General features: G+C 26.8%; 7 protein-coding genes across 11 annotated transcripts in view; 4 read left to right on the top strand and 3 right to left on the bottom strand.

Annotated features, from left to right (window-relative positions):
* Positions 1-1,666, bottom strand: part of LOC123272555 (14 kDa phosphohistidine phosphatase-like) — a 46,602-nt gene extending 44,936 nt beyond the window's left edge. Inside the window, exons 1-2 of the mRNA XM_044739422.1 lie at positions 1,519-1,666; positions 444-608 (exon numbers count right to left, since the gene is read on the bottom strand). Coding sequence (XP_044595357.1) covers positions 444-608; positions 1,519-1,606 — 253 coding nt within the window. The 5' untranslated portion in view covers positions 1,607-1,666. The remainder of the gene's footprint in view (positions 1-443; positions 609-1,518) is intronic.
* Positions 1,667-1,690: 24 nt separating this feature from the next.
* On the top strand, positions 1,691-3,411 carry LOC123272551. The gene is made up of 4 exons (XM_044739420.1): positions 1,691-1,882; positions 2,382-2,602; positions 2,800-2,962; positions 3,045-3,411. Exons 1-4 carry the CDS (start codon positions 1,813-1,815, stop codon positions 3,260-3,262), a joined length of 672 nt encoding a protein of 223 aa, XP_044595355.1. The 5' UTR covers positions 1,691-1,812; the 3' UTR covers positions 3,263-3,411.
* A 923-nt stretch (positions 3,412-4,334) lies between these two features.
* Positions 4,335-5,439, bottom strand: LOC123272552. Of its 2 annotated transcripts, none has more exons than XM_044739421.1 (2): positions 4,733-5,439; positions 4,335-4,405 (listed from the first exon to the last, which is right to left on the bottom strand). In XM_044739421.1, exons 1-2 carry the CDS (start codon positions 5,253-5,255, stop codon positions 4,398-4,400), a joined length of 531 nt encoding a protein of 176 aa, XP_044595356.1. In that variant the 5' UTR covers positions 5,256-5,439; the 3' UTR covers positions 4,335-4,397. The 2 variants fall into 2 exon arrangements, 1 of the variants encoding a protein (XP_044595356.1); XR_006511101.1 differs by having other exon boundaries at positions 4,335-4,408; positions 4,733-4,771.
* Positions 5,440-6,804: 1,365 nt separating this feature from the next.
* Positions 6,805-7,629, top strand: LOC123273033 (ER membrane protein complex subunit 5). Its single transcript, XM_044740148.1, has 3 exons — positions 6,805-7,022; positions 7,116-7,168; positions 7,265-7,629. Exons 1-3 carry the CDS (start codon positions 6,941-6,943, stop codon positions 7,457-7,459), a joined length of 330 nt encoding a protein of 109 aa, XP_044596083.1. The 5' UTR covers positions 6,805-6,940; the 3' UTR covers positions 7,460-7,629.
* On the bottom strand, positions 7,558-10,342 carry LOC123273031 (proteasome subunit alpha type-7-1). Its single transcript, XM_044740145.1, has 4 exons — positions 10,099-10,342; positions 9,840-9,966; positions 9,378-9,625; positions 7,558-7,933 (listed from the first exon to the last, which is right to left on the bottom strand). Exons 1-4 carry the CDS (start codon positions 10,198-10,200, stop codon positions 7,661-7,663), a joined length of 750 nt encoding a protein of 249 aa, XP_044596080.1. The 5' UTR covers positions 10,201-10,342; the 3' UTR covers positions 7,558-7,660.
* A 104-nt stretch (positions 10,343-10,446) lies between these two features.
* Positions 10,447-13,034, top strand: LOC123273030 (sentrin-specific protease 8). Its single transcript, XM_044740144.1, has 3 exons — positions 10,447-10,498; positions 10,964-11,606; positions 12,465-13,034. Exons 2-3 carry the CDS (start codon positions 10,976-10,978, stop codon positions 12,641-12,643), a joined length of 810 nt encoding a protein of 269 aa, XP_044596079.1. The 5' UTR covers positions 10,447-10,498; positions 10,964-10,975; the 3' UTR covers positions 12,644-13,034.
* Positions 12,685-24,166, top strand: LOC123273027 (myb-like protein F). Of its 4 annotated transcripts, none has more exons than XM_044740134.1 (7): positions 12,685-13,034; positions 15,327-15,794; positions 18,266-19,180; positions 20,926-21,162; positions 21,297-21,389; positions 21,723-21,824; positions 23,360-24,166. In XM_044740134.1, exons 2-7 carry the CDS (start codon positions 15,336-15,338, stop codon positions 23,564-23,566), a joined length of 2,013 nt encoding a protein of 670 aa, XP_044596069.1. In that variant the 5' UTR covers positions 12,685-13,034; positions 15,327-15,335; the 3' UTR covers positions 23,567-24,166. The 4 variants fall into 4 exon arrangements, with proteins under 4 accessions (XP_044596069.1, XP_044596071.1, XP_044596070.1 ...); XM_044740135.1 differs by lacking the exon at positions 12,685-13,034 and adding an exon at positions 13,340-13,603; XM_044740136.1 differs by lacking the exon at positions 21,723-21,824.
* The last annotated feature ends 256 nt before the right edge of the window (positions 24,167-24,422 follow it).

The following is a 24,422-nucleotide window of genomic DNA, read 5'->3' on the forward strand; positions in this document are numbered from 1 at the left end:
CGAAGTATATATTTAAAAAAAAAGGATTATATGTATATGTATATTTATTTACTTAATTAATAAGCTTTTTTTTATTATTTCTGGTAACAGATATATCTTTTTACTGCCATCGATATTTAATCTGTCATAAAAAAAACTCTCCCTATTTTTCTTACTCTGCAATTATTTAAACCAGAATTTATAAAATAAGTAAGGTCCTATTTTGGATTTGTACAAAGGAATGTAATTGTCTAATTGTCAAGTAATGTTCGTTTAATAAATTGGATATTATGCACAAAAATAAATAAAGAAAACTATTGACTGTTACAACCCTGTAGCCTAAGCTGTTTCCTTGGTTCCTGAATAAACTATCAAATTTCATGTTATTGATTTAATTCCCCAAGCATATTCCTCGGGCATAATTTATTAGCCATAAAATAAATAAATTAACAATGATTACTCACCATGAAATTTGCACTTCTTGTACCCTCGAACTATCGGTTTGCTTTGCTTAGTATTGTCGTCGTGGACATACACCAAAATGTACTTGAAAACACCATTGGGATCAATGTTTACATCAGGAATTGCATCCAGTGCTGTTGCCATTTTTGATAGACTTCTTATTGGAGCTGAAATTAAAATTTTTTAAATTGATTTTAGCAAGCTTATTAAATAATTTTGTGTGACAATTATTATATTTAGACTTTTTTATCATCTTCATAAATTATTTACATAAAATAAAAAAAAACGTATTAAAGTTAGCAATCATTTGATCATTTTTGGATTTTTTTTAACAAATTTTTTCCGAAAAATTATTAAAAAAAAAAATTACATTTTTAATTTTTTTAAATTTCTAAATTAAAAATTTTTTTTATAATTTTTTTTGTTACAAAAATTCTTAAAATTTAATAAATATCTGCTGAATTAATTTTCATAAAAAAAAACTAAAATTATTTTGAAATATTTTTTGTTATAAAATTTGAATTACTCAAAATTAAAAAAATTTTTATTTAAAAAAAGGATTTCAATTGACAGCAATTGAAATTATTCTAGGGCTCAAATAAAAAAATTTAATAATAAATGTTTCAATTTTTTAATTTTTATAATTAATTTACAAACACGCGAAACTTTTTTTTTAATAAATACATATAAAAAATTAATTATTTAAAAGAAAAAATTGTTATACTTTTTTTGTAAAATTCGCAAAATTTATAAATAAATATTTCTGTAACCCTTGATGTTAAAAATAATTTAAATTATTTTAAAAAAAGAACTATATATAGATAAGTATTTAAATAAAAAAATAAAATTTGTCATTTCTTCAAAAATTTTCTTACAAAATACCTAATTCTTAAAAATTTTTTTATTGTTTAATTAATTTAATAAAAAAAAAAAGCGGAAAACAATTTTTTATAAATTATTTAATACAAAAAGTGAATTTAACCTCAACGATTAATTTTTTAATTGAAACAACTTAAAAGTAATTGCATTAGTAGTATATAAATTATATTTAATTAATACGATAATTTAAGTATGTACCTTTGTTAAATTTAAATCCGGATTGTAATCCACGAGTAAATGTTGACAGAATAACAGAGACTGCCATAAACAGATATCCTTTTTGCATAAGTGTGTAACTTGTTTATCCGAAAAAACAATAACAGAGTCGCCATCTACAGTAAAATTTTATCGTCACTTGAAAATCAGTCATTTCCCGGTAAAACAAAAAATCCGTTACTAAGGTCGGAGCAAACATTAGTAATTTAGTAACACACAAGCGAACAAATCAAACGATAAAATTATTTATTAAAATTAATATCAAAATATTTAAAAATGTCTACCAGAGGATTTGATATTTTTCATACACCAATAAAACATACTTCAGAAAATCAACTCAATTTTCGTAAGTTCAACTATTAAAACTATATTACAAATATTTTAAGGTTATCAAAGTAAATTAGAAATTTTTATGAAAATTCAAGTAGCAGATAATAATTTTTAAACTCTTTTAAAAAATAAATTAGTGCAAAAAAAAATTGACATGTAGAAATTTTAATAAATTAAAAATACAATTTTTTTTATTTTTTTTTTTTTGGAAGAAATTTTTTTGTCAAATAAAATTAAAAAATTATAAAGTTACTGCTAAATTAAACGTCATAAATTTTTTTGATGATTAATTATGAAAATAAAGTTAGCCGACATCTGAAAATTTTTACAATTTTTTTTATTGAAGAATTATTAAAAAAAAAATATTTTCATTTGTTAAAAACTTCAAAAACTATAAGTGCAATTTTTAAAAAATATTTTTTAGTTAAAATTTAATAAATTAAGCAAAATAAAAAAATTAAAAATGTCGGCTAACTTTATTGTTATCGATTAATTGCGTACGTTTTTTCAATCAGGAGGTGCTAATTCACTAACAATGTCGAATCCAACAAAAATGATGACCAACGTTAATTTTCCGGGAAAATCATTCACGTCGGTTGGAGTAAAACCAAAGGGCTTATCCATCAGGTCCCGATCTGACTTAAACATTGCACTGCCAGCGAAATCACCATCGGCTATTAAAGTTAATGAAGCTAAAAAAAGTACATTAACTCTTTCTAAGGATAAAGTATCAAAGGTTAGATTATTAAGATTATTATTATTATTTTCGATGGAAATTGTAAAATTATTATAGAATCAATTTAATTTATAATCAAAGTATTATTGACTTACTGTGTACAATTAACTTTGAAGTAAAGTTATCACTAATCTGACAAGGTTAAAACCGATTAAATCTATTGTATTGACGAATAACTCATGATAATTTTTTTCAAGAATGTACTCCAGATACAAAAACAAGGATTATCCCCAAACTCCAAATCACCACACAAAGTAGTAAGTCCAGTATTTAAAAAACCTTTGCCACCTAAAGTCAATACTCAAGTTTACCCACCGGCAGAAAAATTAGCAAGCTCCTATGGCTTCAAAGAAAATTTTGGTAATTTACTTAAACTACTCTAAAATTTCATAAAAAAATAGTAATATGTAACAATTTATTTTAATATATTTTTTTTATGCAGATCGAGTCTTACGCAGAGCCGAGGCACTCGATAAAGAAGCTAACGAACTTTCAGCAATTCTTAAACCTTTTAATCGCATCATAAAACCTTTTGAAGACCACTTGGACCGTGAACCTTTAACTATAGTTATAGAAAAAGATTATCCTCGTTGTTCAGTTAGAAATGAAGATCTTACTTGCTCAGATGTAGAAATTCCAACTCTTCCTGACGAAGATTAGTTAAATAAGAAATCCGAATTATTTTTATTAATTATTTTTGTATAATACTTTTAATTTTTAATTTTTCAAGTTCAACTAAATAATAATAATAATATTTATGATAAATATAAGTTACATAATTTAAATAAAAGTATCAAAGATATTTAAAGACAGATTTTTTTTTTAATTACATTCTTATTATTAATTTTTAATATCTAATTAATAATTAGATAAGATTCCTCAAACGTGGAACCAATGCTTGGTTTAATTACTGCTCGTCATATTTAAAGAATTCTTTAAGAGCGGTTGATAGTTGATTTTCAAACGAGTTTTGCTCATGAATAAGATAAAATTTTGAAAAAAAACGCTTCGCTCTTCGATAGATAATTAAATTATCTATCGAAGAGCGAAGCGCTTTTTTAGAAAATTTTCATTTATTTATGCATAAAATGCGTTTTAAGATTCCATAAGTTGCACAAGTATGACAGAGATACTTTCGTTTGTCCAATAGAGGGCGAGAGAGAGAAAAAATGTAAACCCTTCTTAAGGGAAAACGGACTCCAAGAAAAACGATTAGACGTTAAACAAATTAATTGTCTTTATCATTAATCATGTTTCATTATAGAAAAAAAAAAAAAAAACGATTTTGTGGAAAAAATTCCAACTGTAGATATTGAAAGGAAGTATTTCTTAAAAAACTATTAATTAATCCAGATAATTATGTTCATTTGATAATTATTTTATTTTATTTATGAAAATATAATAATAATATGTGATTTTATAATAATTCTTACTTTATTATTTATTATTTATTAATAAATGATAATTTATTTGATTATTATTTTTAAATGATTATTTATAAATTATAAACAATTTAATGTACTGCTTAAATAATTAATTGTAGAGTCTTACAATTATTAATGTAATGTTATTGAACAATTTGAAATTAGAATCTTTACTGCTGAGTTTTGATGACCAACTTTGGTGTTTTAATACCCTGGATTTGAGATCCGAAGCATCTTCTTTCAACACAAAGAAAAATATAGACTGATTATTTTCCAAAATTAAAATTTTGGCAACTTGTAGAATTTTAAGAACTCTGGTGATTAATTTAATCTGTAGATTATTGGTCCTTGATATACAAATAGAAGAACAATCACATAGCTTCTGAAAAACATGTTTATTAATTAATTAATGACATTAAAGTTAGCTCTCACTTGACAAATTTTTAATTATATTTAACAATTAAATGAATTCTAAAAAACTATTTTTAAAAAATAGCATTTTTAATTTTTTTAAATTTCTACATGTCAACTTTTTTTTTCTCATTGTTTTTGCCATAAATTATTTGTTAAAAAAAGTTCTGAAAATTATTAAATATCTGCTAAATTAATTTTCATAATTAATTAAGTAGTTTGTTGAAGAAAATTAATTCTCAACAATAAAAAAAATTTTTATAGTTATTAAAATAGTAAAAAAATAAAAACAAACCAATTTCTTCCGTATTATTTTCATTGTCTTCATTTTTTATCTCTACTTCCATTTCTTCAGCCGGAACAGAAGTAGCTGGAAAGTATGAGTTATTATTTCCCTTTTGACACTCTATCAAAAATTGTTGGAGTTCTTTTGGTAAATTTTTGACTGCAGTCGAACTGGAAATGTCAAACAATTGATCAAGTCTTTCCTTGAAGTTTTGGACATGTCTCTGTTGAGCTTTCGATTTTTTTTCTCTGCTGCGATTTTTTTTAAGATCTTTGTACTTGGCGTAGAATTTTTCTAATTTTTTAATACTATGCTGAGGACGTATAGTTGGGATCATAAATTTGGCCCAAACAGCACTTATTTCAGAGATAACACTAGCAGAACTATTTCGAATCGTCATTTTTAAAGACATATGCTTAAACATGAACAAACTCAGCACGTCACGGTACGAAGGTAATCTATTATTATTAATTTTTTTAATTTCAAATCCAACTAGGTAATTATAAATTTTATCGCCAATTTTTTCACTCATATTAACGTTTTAATACTCAAATTTAACGCAACGTTAATTTAATTTTAATTATTATTCGACGCAACTACGTTATAATTTCAGAATAACAATAAAAAAGAAACAAAGAAGAATTTTCAGTTTGGATCTTCCCAACTGTCAAAAATTTCCTCAAATCTTATTGGACAGTGAATTTAACTGCGTGAATATTTTCAACCAATTAAATAGAAGGATACAACTCCAGAAAATTTATAACACTGAAGTTGTCAGATATTAATTTTTTTTTAATTTTATGGCAATTAAATTATAAAAATAAAAGTTTGGAAAATCCAAAAGTGCACGCCTCATAACGCTCATTCATTTTTTAAGAAATAAATTAATTGTGTAATTGATTAAAGAAAAAAAATTATAATTAAGTCATTTCTTACAATTTTTTATTTCTTTTTTTTAAATATCGGCGCCCTTTTTTCTTGTCATATGCGCACGCAGTCTAAAAAAATCTAGCTTGATCAAGTGGCGCCATAGTTTTCTCGTGACAAATAAGAAAAGTTCATTTGGCTTTGTACGGTTGTATCGTAGTGAATTTAATAAAAATTCAATTTAAAAAAAAAATACGTAAACTAGGGCACTGATATTAAATACGGACCCAGTTCATCGAATTCTTAAACTAATAAAAAAGGTCCGGTCTTGAAATATCAATTTGTTCGGGAGTAATCGTTGGTACATCCAAAATGGGGTGACATCCGGACGTCCACGTAAAATTTTTTTCAAAACGTTTTTTTTTTTCAAAATAGCAACATGAAATGATTTTAGAAAGTAAAAGATGGTTTAATTTAAGTGTTTTTTTGGTGTACATCTACTTATATCATTGTATAAGTGGAATATGGTTGTGATAGAGGCATTTAAAGATCACAAAATTGCTTGAACTTGACGAGTCGAGTATAAAGCACAACCTCACGCGCTTCGCGCTATGAGGCGTGCAAAAATTTAATTAAAAAGTTCCTTACGTGAAAATTAATAAAAATTAAAATAACACTAAAGTTAGCCGACGTTTTTAATTTTTTTTTAATTATTAAATTAGAACTAAAAAATATTTTTTAAAAATTGCACTTACAGTTTTTCAAGTTTTTATAAAAATGAAGTTAGCCGACATTTCAAAATTTTTAGAAATTTTTTATTAAAAAAATTTCAATAAAACAATTAGAGAAAAAAATTTTCACATGTAAAAAACTTGAAAAACTATAAGGGCAATTTTATATAAATATCTTTTTAGTTGTAATTTAATTAATAAAAAAAATTAAAAAATTTTTAGACGTCTGCTAATTTTAGTGTCAAGTTTTTTACAAATGAAATTTTTTTTTTATCTTGTAATAATTTTTTTAATAAAAAAAAATTGTAAGAATTCTCAGATGCTAAATTAATTTTCATAAAATTACAAGTGAAAATTTTTAGAAGCATTTTTTTATTGTAATTGATTTGTTAAAAAAATTTTTTAAATTGACAGCTGACGGCTAACTTCAGTATCATAAAAATTGACAGATGCCGCTACCATCTTGACTACCAACTCCAAAATAAAATAATTTTCATTGTTGTCAAGCTGTCGTGTTTATTATTTAACCTCCCAGCTATAATTCCAGGTCATTGTAAATAGCCATCAATATTAACAAATATTTAAAAAATAAATTTGCTAATTAAATTGACTGACTAAAATGCCTGCTACGTCAACACACAAGTTTATAACATGGATTGGATTTATTTCAATACTTCACGCTGCTTATTCTGCTGCTCAACGTAAGCAATTTTTTATTTAACTCCAACTCTTGTAAATACCAATGAAATAATCATTTAATTAAAATATAAGCATTAATTAAAATATTATTTTAGATCGATCTTACCTCAGAATAACGGAGCAGGAATTCACAACACTGCCAATTGATGTAAGAGTTTTATTTTTATTAATTATAATTATAAATTATTATAAAAATTATAAAAACTAGTAAATTTTGTAACACGTCACTTTTTTTTATTGTTAGATATTGATCCAAGGAATAATTAGTTTGTTTATTGTAATGTACGGAGTGTTACATATCGCTGGAGACTTTAAAGAAATTCGCGCAGTTGTCGACCTAGAGAGCAAGACCTGGGAAACAACGAGGAACTTGGCGTCATTCCAAATATTTAATCACCGAGGTAAATTTTTATCACCGGACTACACACCGCCGTATTAATAATTAATAAATAAATAAATAAAATAAATAAAAACTAGCTAAATAATTTTATAAATAAAAATAATTAAGGAAGAAAGGATTAAAGAAGACAAGTTAAGTAAATTTATCCAGCAATGCCGAATAATACATTATTATTATTATTATTATTATTATTATTTATGAATGAGAAATATATAAAATAATCAAAATAACATCACTCGATCACTTTTTTTGTTTTTTCTTCTCGGCTTCAGCTTCCTTCTCCTTTTCTATTTCAGTTACATACTCGCCTATCGTGTCTGAGTCAAGCATTTGCATCGGCTCATTGCGACGCATGATAGCGATCTCTAGGTTCTTTTGACCGGACGTTACTACTTCAAGAAGTGCTCTGATGGCGAGTTTTATTGAACCTCGCTCGGTGGCTACTTCTTCTGGGGTGTAGTATTTTTCTAGAAATTCCTTTACAGTCTTAGCAGCACGTCCAGTTGCGTTGGCCTAGAAAAATAATGCATACAATTAATTATCTTGATAATTAAGAAACTACCTTATATCTTGTAAACTATTGACATTTTTAAAGATATAAGCTCACCCCGATGTTACACTTATCAAGACCTTTCATTTGAGTACCCACATCATTTTTTCATATATTTATATATATTATATATATGTATATATGAAAAATATATAAAAATGCATGTGGGTACTCAAATGAAAGCTCTTGATGAGTGTAACATCGGGATGAGCTTATATCTTTAAAAATGTCAATAGTGAAGAAAATACAGTGCAATTTAACATAATTAAGAAATGACCTTGTATCTTGTGAACTACTGACATTTTTAAAGATATAAGCTCATCCCGATCTTACACTCATGGAGACTTTTCATTTAAGTACCCACATCATTTTTTCATATATTTATATATATTATATTTATGTATATATAAAAAATTGATGTGGGTACTCAAATGAAAGGTCTTTATAAGTGTAACATCGGGATGAGCTTATATCTTTAAAAATGTCAATGGTTAAGAAAGTACAGTGCAATTTAACATAATTAAGAAATGGCCTTGTATCTGGTGAACTATTGACATTTTTAAAGATATAAGCTCACCCCGATGTTACACTTATCAAGACCTTTCATTTGAGTACCCACATCATTTTTTCATATATTTATATATATTATATATATGTATATATGAAAAATATATAAAAATGCATGTGGGTACTCAAATGAAAGCTCTTGATGAGTGTAACATCGGGATGAGCTTATATCTTTAAAAATGTCAATAGTGAAGAAAATACAGTGCAATTTAACATAATTTAGAAATTACCTTGTATCTTGTGAACTATTGACATTTTTAAAGATATAAGCTCATCCCGATCTTACACTCATGGAGACTTTTCATTTAAGTACCCACATCATTTTTTCATATATTTATATATATTATATATATGTATATATGAAAAATATATAAAAATGCATGTGGGTACTCAAATGAAAGGTCTTGATGAGTGTAACATCGGAATAAGCTTATACCTTTAAAAATGTCAATAGTTAAAAAAGTACAGTTCAATTTAACATAATTTAGAAATTACCTTGTATCTTGTGAACTATTGACATTTTTAAAGATATAAGCTCATCCCGATGTTACACTCATCAAGACCTTTCATTTGAGTACCCACAACAATTTTTCCTATATTTATATATATTATATATATGTATATATGAAAAATATATAAAAATGCATGTGGGTACTCAAATGAAAGCTCTTGAAGAGTGTAACATCAAGATGAGCTTATATCGTTGCAAGTATCAATAGTTAAGAAAGTACAGTGCAATAGTTCACAAGTCACGGCAGTCACATAGTGACTGCAAGGTCGCTAGTCACTTATAAATTTAATAACCTTTAATATAAAAATTGAAAAATAATTAATTTTTACCTTCCACTCGTGATAAATGCCTGAAGGTTCTGTTTGGAATAAATGCGGGCTTCCATCATAATCAAACCCAGCTATCAAACATGATATTCCAAACGGTCTACGTCCGTTGCTCTGAGTGTACTTTTGTTTGAGTCCAGCAATATGACGAGTTATATACTCTATTGCGACAGCATCTTCAACGGTCAATTTGTGACTCTGACATTCTATTTGAGCACGGTTTATCAGTACTCTGGCATCCGCAGTCAAACCTGTCAATTTAATTATTCATTATTAAGTGCTGAATTATAAAAATAAAAATTAATTCAACAGATATTTAATAATTTTTGTATCAAATCAATGATGTCAAAAAAATTGAAGTACAAATTTTACACAATAAAAAATGCAATTTTTTTAAAATAATTTTTTGGAACAAATTTGTTGGTCAAAAAAAATTAATAAAATAAATTGATATAAAATACTAACCAGCAAAAGCCATAACAACATGATCGTCAAGAAGACAAATTTTCCTAACCGTGCGTTCCTCCTGTAATTTAGCAACTGACTTTTTCTCAACACCCAGGACAACTACATCGTTACCGCGTACTCCGACCTAGATGAAAAAATAAAAAATCAACATTTTAATTTATAAACAATCAAATTTCAGTAAATAAACATAAATATAAATTTATATTAATTGTTATATTAATTATAAGGTTAGGTTGTCCATATAAATGAAACTCACGGCAGTGGATCCTTTTCTCACAGCTTCCTGAGCATACTCGACTTGCAATAAATGCCCATCCGGAGAAAATACTGTTATTGCTCTATCGTACCTAGCTGACATTTTAGTGATTTAAGTAATAAACTTTTATCAAAATAATTTTTTTAACAAAATGACTCGACCGTTTTTAATATTCCGGCAGGATGATGTTTGGTTGAGTATATATAACTATATACCAGTAGGCTAAGGTTACAAGTTTGACGACTCACTGTGAAACTTATTCTGACGTCGTTGAATTGTTAGTAATGCAGAAATCCTATTTATCAATAATCAACATGACACTTTTATTTTCTTTTTTGTAGTCTCCATTTTTTTGCATTCCATCAGTGTGTTTGATTATAATTTTTTTTTTTTCAACAAGGTTTGTAATTAAATAAACACCAGAATTAAAATAATTTTTGATAATACAAAAAGAGTAATCACTTGAATTTTTTAATAAAATTAATTTTAATGATAAAAATAATAAACGAAAATAAAATTAGAAAATTTTTCTTAGAAAAATTAATAAAAAAAATCTAATAAGAAGAATTAAAAAAAACTATGAGTGTATTTTAAAATATTTTTTTATTTTTATTTAATTAATGAAGAAAATTTTAAACAGCATGTTTTGTATTTAATATTTATGACATTAAATTTAGCTGTCACTTGACAATTTTTTAATTTTCTTCCAAAAAATTATTTGTATTTTTAATTTTTTTTAATTTCTACATGTCAATTTTTTTTCTATTTTTTTTGTCATAATTTATTACAAAAATTCTTAAAATTTCAAATATCTAAATTATTATTTAATATTTAATAATGATAATAATAATTATATTTTTTTCAGATTAGACTAAAAATGGCAAAACAAGACAAAATAGTACTAAGCTATCACGACAGTTTACTGAGAAACAGCGACGTATTTTTATTAAAAGATTCACATTGGCTCAATGATGCAATTATTGGATTCTACTTCGAGTACCTGGAGCAAACTCTCGAATCTAACGATAACTCCAAAAATATAAAATTATTTAGTCCTGAAGTAACTCAGCTGCTGAAGATGACAGACCAGGAGTTCCCCTTCATTTCCACAGACATGGACTACATTTTCTTCCCTCTGAATGATTGCAAGAAGTCTGATGCAGCTGGTGGGTCACACTGGAGCTTGCTGGTGTATTCTAAAGCTGAAAAAACTTGTTTTCACTTTGATTCTGCTCATGGAAATAATAATACTGAGGCTCGTTCGTTCGGGCTTAAAATATCAAAGCAGTTGCTCGGTGACGAGACTGCGAGTTTTAAAAATGTTCAATGTCCGCAGCAGGACAATGGTTATGACTGTGGTATTTTTGTACTTTGTTTCACGGATGCTATTTTGGAACACTTGGAATCTAGTCCAAGTGTTGAAACATGTAATTTTTCGAAAGTTAAATCTTTAAGTATAGATAAAAGACGGAAATTGCTTGATCTTATTAATATACTAAGCCAACAAAGTAATCAATAAATTATTTTTTAAAACAATATTTATTTTAATTAATTAAAATTTAAGATTTTCTGATTTTTATTTTTTTTTAATGAGATTAAATTTAGCACTTGACAATTTTTCAATTTTTTTTAACAAATAAATTTTTTCCAAAAAATTATTATGACTTTTAATTTAGCTGTCACTTGAAAATTTTTTAATTTTCTTCAACAAAAAAATTTGTTCTAAAAAATTATTTTAAAAAAATAGCATTTTTAATTTATTAAAATTTCTACAAGTCCATTTTTTTAATAATTTTTTTGCCATAATTTATTTATTATAGAAAATTTTAAAAATTGTAAAGTGACAGGTAAATTTAATGTCATAAAATTATTTTGAAAAAATTGCATTTTTAATCATTTAAGATTTCTACATAATTTTTTTTGCTATAAATTATTTGTTACAAAAGTTTTTAAAATTATCAAATATCATGAAAATTAATTTAGCATAGATTTAATAATTTTAAAAATTTTATAGCAAAAAAAAATTGACATTTAGAAATTTTAAAAAATAAAAAATGCAATTTTTTAAAAATAATTTATTAGTTAAATAAAATTAAAAAATTATTAAGTGACTGCCAACTTTAATAACATTAAAATATCTGCTACATTAATTTATGACATTAAAATTAACAATTACTTGATAATTTTTTAATTTTATTAAACAAATAAAGTTTTTCTGAAAAATTATTTTTAAAAAATTGCATCTATGATTTTTTAAAATTTCTACATGTCAATTTTTTTTTATTTTTTTTGCCATAATTTATTTGTTAAAAAAATTCTAAAAATCATTAAATATCTTCAAAATTAATTTTCATTATTTTTTATAGAAATAAAAAAAAAAATAAGAAGACAATTCTTACCAGTTACTGAAAAAGAAGCAACCTTCAGCTGTCGAGCCAAGTTACCGCAAGAGCGCGCTGCTGCGAAATCAGTTGTCATAAAGTGGTCGTTCCTCCCCGACCACGCATTTAACCAATCGTGTTTTTTTCCCGCAGAATTGCTATAATTTTGCTTTCGTCATCAGTTAGAATCGCGTCGTGGCCTGCGATTGACGTTTACTTACACATCCATGTGCAAATATATGTATTTTAAAATTGACGTGTTGGTTGACGATTCGCGAGTGAGTTATTAAATAGCACAAGTGGTACATACAACCTTACCCTGCAATTTGACTATTAACCATTAACGCTCCACCTAATCAGTCTAATTTTTTAACTATATTAACTATACTTGTTCCATGTGTTAGTGAAATTAATGTGGCTTGTTGATTAAATATTAATAATTTACCGCCAAGTTCAGGACAGCTGATTTAAATCTACATAAATATCGGAGAGATAATCACCTGTATTTTTATTCGCAGAATGCAGAAGGCCGGCTAATTTAGAATCACGTGACAAGTGAGTATCACGCGTCTATTATGTGACAGTCTATCTGTCTTCTGTCTATCTTATATTTTGTAAAGTCACTCAATATCATTTAATTTGTTTTTTTTTTTTATATCAATTTTCAATTGTTTTTTTTTAAGCTCTTTCACTTACAAAGTAAACTATTGTAAAAAAACTTTTGAAATAGCTACTATTAAATTAAATAATAAATTATTTATTATTATTATTATTTTATATTTTTTAGTTTATTGGCTGTTCAGTCTAATATAAAAATTTTAGAAAAAATAAATATTAAAATTATTTATTATCATTAAAGAATTAGCAAGTGATGAAAAATTATGATAAATAATAATGAAATTTTACGATACCAGAATGTACAATCGATCGAATTGTACTGTATAATGTAAGCAAGCTAAAAATACATCCAATATTCACGAATCAATCCGCTGCAGTCTGTTGTTTTTCATCATCTTGTTTATCTACGAGACTGTCTTTTTATTATCTTACTTGTTGATAAAATATACTTGATAAAGTATAGTTTACAATTTTGTGTTGTAAAAAAATTAATACTGAAATTATTTGCGAGTATTTACACTGACGACATTATTTTACGGGTATTTAAACTCGATGATTTATGCTGGCTGATAATATTTTATATTTATTATTAAACTTTCACTTGATATTTCAATAATGTATACTTGCGTGATGTAACAACAGCTAAAAAACATTACATTGCGATATAGTAATTTAAAGGAGAAGGAAAGTGACCTGACATAATATAAAATTATACATAACATTAATCAATATGTCCTCGACCCTACGTTTCGTATTCTCGATCTCGAGTTACGCTTGTAATTCTAGTTTTTTGTTAGCAGTATCCGCTAAGAAATTAACACAGATTAATAAATTGTTGAGACATTATTTTACACGCAAGCTATTTAGATAAATTGAAAGACATGTTACAAAGTTAAAGAAATTTATTTAGGATAATTTTAGAAATTTTCATTTTTTATTAAATTTTATTGAATAACATCATAAATATGGTAAAATTTGGTATCGTTGGATAGGTCTGGACCTGAAGTTGTGCCTTTTCAAGGTTTCATATCATTCTCACCAATAATCAATTTATGATGACAAGTATTTAGGGTGCATTCGAAAATGCTTTATCTCTAGATACATAGTTAAGAAATGACCTTGTATCTTGTGAACCATTGACATTTTTAAAGATATAAGCTCATCCTGATGTTACACTCATCAAGACCTTTCATTTGAGTACCCACATCAATTTTTCATATATTTTATATATATAGCCATAATTTATAGCTAAATTTGTCATTAAAGACAAATTTGGGAACTGGGGAAATAAAGGATAAAGGGGGGAGGAGGGACTGTACTCAGTAGGAATTTTTCGGTAACCGAAAAAATAATTTAGACAGCCCAGACCGGGGATATATATATATATATATATATATATATATATATATATATATATATATATATATATATGAAAAATATATCAAAAATGCATGTGGGTATTCAAATGAAAGCTATTGATGAAAGTAACATCGAGATGAGCTTATATCTTTAAAAAAGTCAATAGTTCACAAGATACAATGTCATTTCTTAATAGTTGACATTTTTTAAGATATAAGCTCATCCCGATTTTACACTCATCAAGAGCTTTCATTTGAATACCCACATGCATTTTTGATATATTTTTCATATATACATATATGTAATATATCCCGATTTTACACTCATCAAGAGCTTTCATTTGAGTACCCACATGCATTTTTGATATATATATATATATATATAATATATGAAAAATTGATGTGGGTACTCAAATGAAAGGTCTCAATGAGTATAACGTCGGGATGCGCTTATATCTTTAAAAACGTCAATAGTTAAAAAAGTACAGTGCAATTTAACAAAAGTCATTATTTAATAAAACATAATTTTTTTTTTATAGTTCACAAGTCATGACAATCACATGGTAACTGCAAGGTTGCTAGTAATTTTTATTCTTTTTTAATAGTAATTTATTTATTGTAAAAATAAAAAAAATGATAACTTCAGATTCATAAAATTTATGAAAAATTATGAAGCAAAAAAAAACTGGGTTATTATTTGTACTCATAAAATTAAATTAAAAACAATCAGTTCAATTTCACATTTAATTAAAAATTAATTTATGATAAAAAAATTCTCTTTGTCAGTATTTTAAATACAATTCACATAATAAAAAATAAATAAATTTTCTAATATCTATTAACCCACTAAATTACTAAATTATAATTTCAGATAAAGAGAATGGTGCAACAAAGAAGTGAAAGAGCACCTTCATCGCTGAGATTAAATCAAAGTGAAAGCCTAACTTCAGGAACTCGCGCCCCAATGACGTCGCCGACGTCACAGCCGTCTTCCCCGAGACAAATGGGAGTCAACGGAAACTCGCCTCTAGGTGCAGGAACACCAGAGGCCCACAGCACATTAAACTCGTCAATGTCTCCTGGGGCCGGATCCGGGAATAGCAATGCTGATTCGCGCATACCTCGGCCATCTCCGACGGCTCTGCGTCGCTCAGCGAGCATGCGCGTACGTGGAGAACGCGTGCAAAACATACGCACGACAGGTTCACTGGGTCCAGGTTCCTTGTCTCATCATCACAATCAACACCATTACCATCGACACAATCATATCTCGCACCAGACGGAAATCTTCCCAGCAATCACGGAGAATGGTCTGGACTCACCGCGGCACCGCTCTCTTGTAAGTTTTATTTATTTATTTATTTCAAATAGAAATTTTTTTATTTTATTTTATTTAATTACTTACTTACTCCAATCTAATTAAATCTAATTTCACGCATTAATTTTTATTTTTTCAACTACACAATTTTTATTTCTTCACGTGGATAATTTTCTCCTCAAGATCTTTTTAATATAACAGTAGATTTAACAGTTTTATAGATTTTTATAAAAAAAATTTATCATGTAGAAAATTAAAAAAATTAAATTTGTGAATTAGAAAAAATATTTTTTTTATAATTATTGATCTATTATAAAAATTTAAAGAATATTTAGATTTCTGCTAATTTCAGTATTATTTTTTTGCTTTTAAAATAGTCTGACCTGATAACAAAAATTTATCGACAAGAGTTACTACCACACGTTTTAAAACGGTGTTATATTTTATGACACTGAAATCAGCAGATTTATAAAAATTTTTGAAATTTTTCTAACAAATCAATTATGATAAAAAAAAATATTTTTAAAAATTCGAACTAATTTTTTTCAATGAAAATAAAGTTAGCCTACATCTAAAAATTATTTTTATCAAACAATTATAACTAAAAAATTAAAAAATAAATTTTTTATTTGTTAAAAACTTCAAAAAATATAAGTGCAATTTTTTTTTAATATTTTTTAGTTATAATTTAATAAATTAAGCAAAATAAAAAAATGTTGGCTTACTTTATTATTATTTTTTTTTTTAATTTCTACATGTAAATTTTTTTTTTATAAATTAATTATTATAAAAATCTAAAAAATTTTAAGATGTACTTCAGTATCATTATATTTCAAGTAAGATAAGAAGTTACTGGGATCGATAGAATTTCTGCTCAAGGATCCTGCGTACCTGTTGCCTTCAGACAATTATTGTTTAAATAAAAAAATGATACACAATTCTTAGATATTGATAAAATCTAAACGTCAATAACAGTACCAATAACTTTTTTTTTTTCTTTATCTCAGATATTTATTTTTTGATTATTTAGATAAAACTGTTCGGTTGACTTGTACCTTTTTTAAAGAAGACAAAAGACAAGACCTGGCGCGCACAAGATAGCGCACCCTCACGATTTGCTCCAATTTTCCTAGCCACTTCCTGGAGAGGTTGTAGCGACACCCTGACCTTTGGTAATTTGCGCGTCGGCGCAGATTCACCGTGTGTTAATGTCGTGTTTCTTAATTCTTTTAGTGGAGTTTATCGTCGAGTACGTCCGAGTAATAGCTTCGTATATTACCGTCAGTGTTTACTAAGCTCCGTTGAACTCTAATTTATAATATATATTAATTAAATCAGTTGATAAGAAGCCAGACATGTTTTAAATAAATAAACAGCCAGAGACTACCTCTTGTATCTAATGGAATATTATTATTTTCTATATTTTATCGGTGGTATTCAATACCCAGATGTCGAAGAGTCTTCGGTCGGATTCGCGGGGTGAACGAAACTCACGCAGTTGTCCTTCTGTGAGTTTTAGTGGCGTGAATTTAGAGAATTTTTTATTTACATAATTAAAAAATGATGTTGTATCTCGAGAAGTATTGACATTTTTAAAGATATAAGCTCATTCCGATGTTACACGCATCAAGACCTTTCATTTGAGTACCCACATCAATTTTTCATATATTTTATATATATATATATATATATATATATATATGTATATATGAAAAATATATCAAAATGCATGTGGGTACTCAAATGAAAGCTCTTGATGAGTGTAATACCGGGATGAGCTTATACCTTTAAAAATGTCAATAGTTAAGAAAGTACAGTGCAATTTAACATAATTAAGAAATGACCTTGTATCTTGTGAAATATTGACATTTTTGAAGATATAAGCTCATTCTGACATTACACTTATCGAGACCTTTCATTTGAGTACCCACATCAATTTTTCATATATTTATATATATTATATATATGTATATATGAAAAATATATTAAAAATGCGTGTGGGTACTCAAATGAAAGCTTTTGATGAGTGTAACATCGGGATGAGCTTATACATTTTAAAATGTCAATAGTTAAGAAAGTACAGTGCAATTTAACGTAATTAAGAAATTACCTTGTATCTTGTGAATTATTGACATTTTAAAAGATATAAGCTCATTTCGATGTTACACTCATCAATACCTTTCATTTGAGTACCCACATCAATTTTTCATATATTTTATATATTTATATATATATGTATATATGAAAAATATTTGAAAATGCATGTGGGTACTCAAATGAAAGCTCTTGATGAGTGTAACATCAGAATGAGCTCATATCTTTAAAAATGTTAATATTGAAGAAAGTACAGTGCAATTTAACAAAAGTCATAAATTAATAGAGCAAAATTTTATTCATTCATAGTTTACAAATCACGGCAGTCACATAGTGTTTAATAACTATATTTAGATAAAATAAAAATAGCAAATGTTGATGTTAAATAATATTTGCAGAGTCTCTCACTGACACCAGCAAGGCCGCGTTTGGGACACGCGGCGCTGAACATAAGCGGAACTGGGGAGAGTTTATTATCATCAGGAGCTGGGGACGACAGTGATGTTGACAGTGTGAAGAGTTATGGTAGCGCTTACAGCACAGCAAGTGCCTGCGATCACGCACACTTTGCCCTTAATGGCACCACCTGGTCTGGACGCTCGCGCAAGTATGTTGTTCACTGTTCAAATTACAATGGAGATACCGAACAGTATCTCACACCAACGCAACGAGCCGCCAGACAAGTGCGTAAATTGCAGAGCTTGTTGAGCGAGGCGAGAAAGAAGGTTGAGGAGAAGGACCGAGAGATACTGAGACTGACCAAGGAAGTCGTTGAGCTGAGACTCTACAAAGCCTCGCTTAACAGCCCCGATGAGAGAACGGACAGCAGTGAGGCATTAACCGTCCGTGAGAATAATCCTTTCTCACCAGAATCACCCTGCAAAGATCTTCCTGAAGAAAGTTCTAATTCTGAGATTCAAAGTCCACGTACGCCTGATAAATCTCATCTAGCTACTGATAATTCTAGTACTAATAATAATAATAATTCTAATAATAATAATGCTGATAGTACGCCTACGAATAATAATAGTGTTAATGAATTCGGAGAGTGTCTTGTCTCATTAGCTGACTCGGGACACTTTGAAGATGACTCTATTCATTCAAAGGATTCTGTTCTTGGTGCTTCAACGGTCGACGGAACTGTCGGCGCCAGAGATACTAAAAGTGTCGCTTTATCTCGGAGCAATAACCCCAAGACGCTGTCTGATGAAGAAAGCAAGAAAATTGTTGATCTTTATGAACAGAGGATAGAAGAAATGCACCGAAGACATATCGATGAGCTTCAAGAGCTTAAAGAAAAGCACAATGATAAGGTTTTTATTATTTTTTTTATTATCTCTATTAAAAAAAAAAAGATAATTGTATTTTTATTTATTTATTTATTTCAAATAGAATAAACGCCGATCGGCTATATACATATAAGGTTTTTACAAGATTAAATAATTAAATGAGTAGATTTTTCTTTATTAAAACCCAACAGTCATAGGTCAATGATTAACTTATAAATAGTTAATAATATTTGCAGAGCTGTAAAATTTTTTTTCTAATTATTTGATTCTATATAAATGACACTGAAATTAGCAGACAATTTTTAAATTTTTTTTTTAAATAATCTAAAATAAAAGACCCAGTTATTGAAACTGGCCTATTTATTGACACTTGCAATTTTATTCTAATTAAAAAAAAAAAATCAATTAATAAATTAATTAAGATAATTTTTGAATTATAAACTTTAAGAAAATTGTTTTTTTGAGAATATTTAATTTTTTTAATCACAATAAAATTGTCAAACAACTAGGCCAGTGTCAATAACAGGGGTTTTTACCTTAATTTCAGTCAATTGTTTTTAAAAAATATGGAATTTTTTAAATAAATTTTTTTTATTATAATCTATATTATTAAGAGAATAAGAAAAATTTTGTAGTCACTGTATTTATATGATTAAATGAGTTTTTGTGCTTAAATTTGGTATCATTAGAAAGGTCTCGACCTGAAGTTTTGCCTTTTAAAGGTTTTATATCCTTTTTACCGATAGTCAATTTATGATGATAAGTATTTAGGCTGCATTCGAAAGTGCTCTACTCTATCTCCAGATATATAATTAAGAAATGACCTTGTATCTGGTGAACTATTGACATTTTTAAAGACATAAGCTCACCCCGATGTTATACTCATCAAGACCTTTCATTTGAGTACCCACATCAATTTTTCATATATTTTATATATTTATATATATATATATATATATATATATATATATATATATATATATATATATATATATATATATATATATATATATATATATATATATATATAAATATACGAAAAATATATCAAAAATGCGCGTGGGTACTCAAATGAAAGCTCTTGATGAGTGTAACATCGGGATGAGCTTATATCTTCAAAAATATCAATAATTAAGAAATGACCTTGTATCTGGTGAACTATTGACATTTTTAAAGATATAAGATCACCCCGATGTTATACTCATCAAGATCTTTCATTTGAGTACCCACATCAATTTTTCATATACTTTATATATTTATATATTTATATATATTATATATATATATATATATATATATATATATATATATATATATATATATATATATATATATATATATCAAAAATATATCAAAAATGCGCGTGGGTACTCTAATGAAAGCTCTTGATGAGTGTAACATCAAGATGAGCTTATATTTTAAAAAATGTCAATATTTAAGAAAGTATAGTGCAATTTAACTAAAGTCATTATTTAATACAGCAAAATTTTATTTATTTATTTATAGTTCACAAGTCACGGCAGTCACATAGTGACTGCAAGGTTGCTAGTTTATTTATTAATAAAAATTATTATATGTCTCTCAATATCAGTGTCGTCTATATAAACCAGAATGAAATAAATTTTAATTAATTAAATTAATTAAACCTAAGTTATGCAACATATTAAGATAATTAAAAACAATAGCAAATATAGTTATAATTATCTGAGGAAATATCAAGTTTTTATTATTTTTTTCTTGATACTAAAAAAAATTGATATAAAAATTAGGTGGAGAGTCTACTGAATCAGCTTTCTGAAGTGAACACTCGTTACTGCGAGTTACGTCCGTCCTTGGATACCGCCGAGGTGAAGGTACGAGATTTAGAAGCGGAGCTTGAGCGTACCAAGACACAACTCGAGGAACAAAAGGCATTGTTCGAGGAGCAAGAAGAGAGAAACAAGCAAATGTACCTGAAAATGTATGCCAAGGGTCAAGAGGCTGCAAGACTTGAGCTAAATGATCCGGTATGTACTCACAAGAGCCCCAGACTCTTTCTTTATTGCTCGCTTAGCTCTGAGCCAGACATCCATGGCATGCTGAGCTTTTTACCTTCGAGCTGAATAAGCTAAAGAAGATTTAGCATATGAATTGCTTTCAGGCTACGGAGCAAGCACCAGAGACGCCAAATGTCACTGTCACCGAATTGTTGCAACAATTGAGCGTTACTCAAGCGGAACTGGAGAACGTCAAGGTGAAATAAATTATTTTTTTTTACTAACATTTCAGTGGTTCGTTGGGTACTTTTTAATACGTAAGATTACTGAGGCTAATGGCAAGTAAATAGTTATTTAATAGAGAGCCAAAGATTATTTTATTTGATAATAATAATCATAAAAATAATAACATTGAAAATATTGAGATAGAGATAGATAGAATAAAGGGAGAGACAGATCCTCATACTCTTTTTTTACTTAGTCCTTGCTTTCACAATCTCGCCCACTAACCACGGCCCTTATTTGAATTAACTCCCTCAGCATTGTCTTTACTAACAATCTGCCACTTTTTGTCGCGGCTTGCATTCCAGGGTACAAACTACTTGCCACATCTTCACATTTCAGTCGCTCGTAGCCAATGTTTACTAAGTGCGCAGGAGGCTGTTTCTCTTTGGGTACTTGCCACACGTAAGGTCTGTATTTACGGGACGTCCACTACGTGAATTTTTTCAATGCCAATTTATACTTATTTTTTTTTTGTATTTTACTGCTTATTTTTTATTTTTTTTTTTTATTTGCAGTTACCTCGTATTAGTATTTCATACTGAATCGCGTGCACGTTCGCTATTCACCATCGCACCAAATTCCTTATTGTAATTTTAATAACATTTTAGCGTAAGCATGTACGACAATTCCTGGATTGAAACAGCCTCTTTTATTTTGCTTCTTTTTGTAATTAAGTGAGTGAGTAGATGAAGATGTTTCGCAACATATTGCGGATTATATTACAAAAATTATAAATTTATTTAATATTTATTAAATATTTTATTAAAATATAATCAAAATTTAATTAGCAGACATTTGATAATTTTTAGGATTTTTCTTATTATTGTTTTTTTTTTTAAATATTTTCTGACGTGAGTGATTAAATTTTTAAATTATTGAAAAAAATTGTATTAGATTGGACAGCCGATAATCTAAAAATTAAATTTAACTCATGTCAGAAAATATTTATATAAAGTATTCAAAAAAACAGTCTTTAGAAAAAATAAATTATTATTATTATTATTATTATTATGTTTGATATATGACTCGAAGATCGGTGTTCTTAATTAATAAAGATACATAGTTATTATTTTAAGCCTGTTACACGAAAAGAACAAGATGACACTGGATATAATCCCAGATTATACTGAGTGAAAAAAAATTTCAGATAGTAGTTAGTACAATCCAGATTATAATGAATATAATCCAGATATCACGCAGTATAATCTGGATTTTTCTAGCTACTATCTGACATTTATTTTCACCACAGATATCACTGAGTATAATCTGGGATGATATACAGTGTCATCTTGTTTTTTCCAATTCTTGAAAAATGTTCAATTTTTTTTTTATTATCTTTTCACCATAGTATTTTTCGGTACGAGGTCTCATACTATAAAAAAAAAATCTTAGGTGAAAAAATAACAATTAAAATTTATTTTCGACAAATTTTTATTATAAATTACATTTTTACACATTATCTAACAAAAATTTGTCAAAAATAAATTCTAATTGTTGTATTTTCACCTAGGATTTTTTTTTATGGTATGAGACCTCATATCGAAAAATATTATAGTGAAAAAATAATTTAAAAAAAATTAAGCTTAAAATAATAATTATATACCTTTATTAATTGTTATTATTATTATTAAAATAATTATTGCAAAAAAATCCGCATATAAGATTTTAAAAACTATAAAGGTAATTTTTAAAAATATTTATATAGTTTTGAATTTAATTAAAAAATTTTTAAATGTCTGATTTCAGGATTATTAAAAATATCTCATGTTTATTTTATTTAAAAAAAAAAATTAGTTTTAATAATTTAAATAGGATTTAAAAATAAAAATTTTTCTAACACCTTTAACTACTCATGTTTGCAAATATATTCTTTCTGTAATGTAGATAAATTTATCTAAGGTAAATATTTGTAACAAACATAAAATAAAGTTTATTTTTCCAGGCTATGTACAGAAGAATAATCGAGTCTCGTAACAAGGCAGCAATAGATCCAGAAATAACTCTGCAATTTTTGAAATCCGCTATTTACTACTTTTTAACCGACAAAGAAAACCATCACGGGCACTTGAATGCCATTGAGAGTATTCTTGGGTTTACGGACAACGAGAAGCTCAACATTGATCGGATTTACGGGTCAAGTCGAAAGTAATAAGTTTAAGTTTCTTCCTTTATTTATTTATTATTGCATTATCAATTATTATTCTTTGCCTGCCGGTATTGAGTTATTTTAAATATTTGACAACTATTTTATTAAAGACTAGATAATTTTATTTTTATCAAATGTTTTAATATATTTTCAAATATTAAGTTTTTAATTATCAGATTAATATTGTAAAAAGAAAATCAGAGTGTTTGTGATTTATAACTAAACTATCAGCTATTGATTAGCTGTCATTTATATCAGTAGATAATTAGCTTTAGATTAATTAAAAATAATTATTATGCATTATTCCAAATATTTAAAAATATCGGAGGGGGGGTTTTAAATATTTATAATTAAAAAATATTTGATAAATAAACATTGTTATTTCCAAATATTATCAATTATAATTGCAAGCTCTTTAATCTAGAGTTTTTCAATTATTTAATAATAAAACGTCTAATTAAAAATTAATGTTGACTTTTAAAAATATATTTCACGGCTGTGTTTGCTTACGATTGCAACACCGACTAGATTAAGCAAAAATCTTATTTATTTATATTTGAATTAATAAATTAATAAATATAAAGTAATATATATTTAACGAAAGTTGATGGAGTCTGGTGGCTCATTCCTGGACACAGGAATAAATTATGATTGAGACTGAGGGAATATTCTGCCTTTATCAATTATACTAAGATAGTTTATCCTTCATTTATAAATTGTAATTAATATTTAATATGTACGAGCGACCTTATTTTTAATGAATGACTTTATATGCCTGCATAGATACTGTCCAAATAATAAATTTAATTATCAAAAATATTTAATTATAATTATAATAAAATAAAATGATTAAAAAAAA

Source organism: Cotesia glomerata, linkage group LG10 (assembly GCF_020080835.1).
Source record: "Cotesia glomerata isolate CgM1 linkage group LG10, MPM_Cglom_v2.3, whole genome shotgun sequence".
Lineage (NCBI taxonomy): Eukaryota > Metazoa > Arthropoda > Insecta > Hymenoptera > Braconidae > Cotesia > Cotesia glomerata.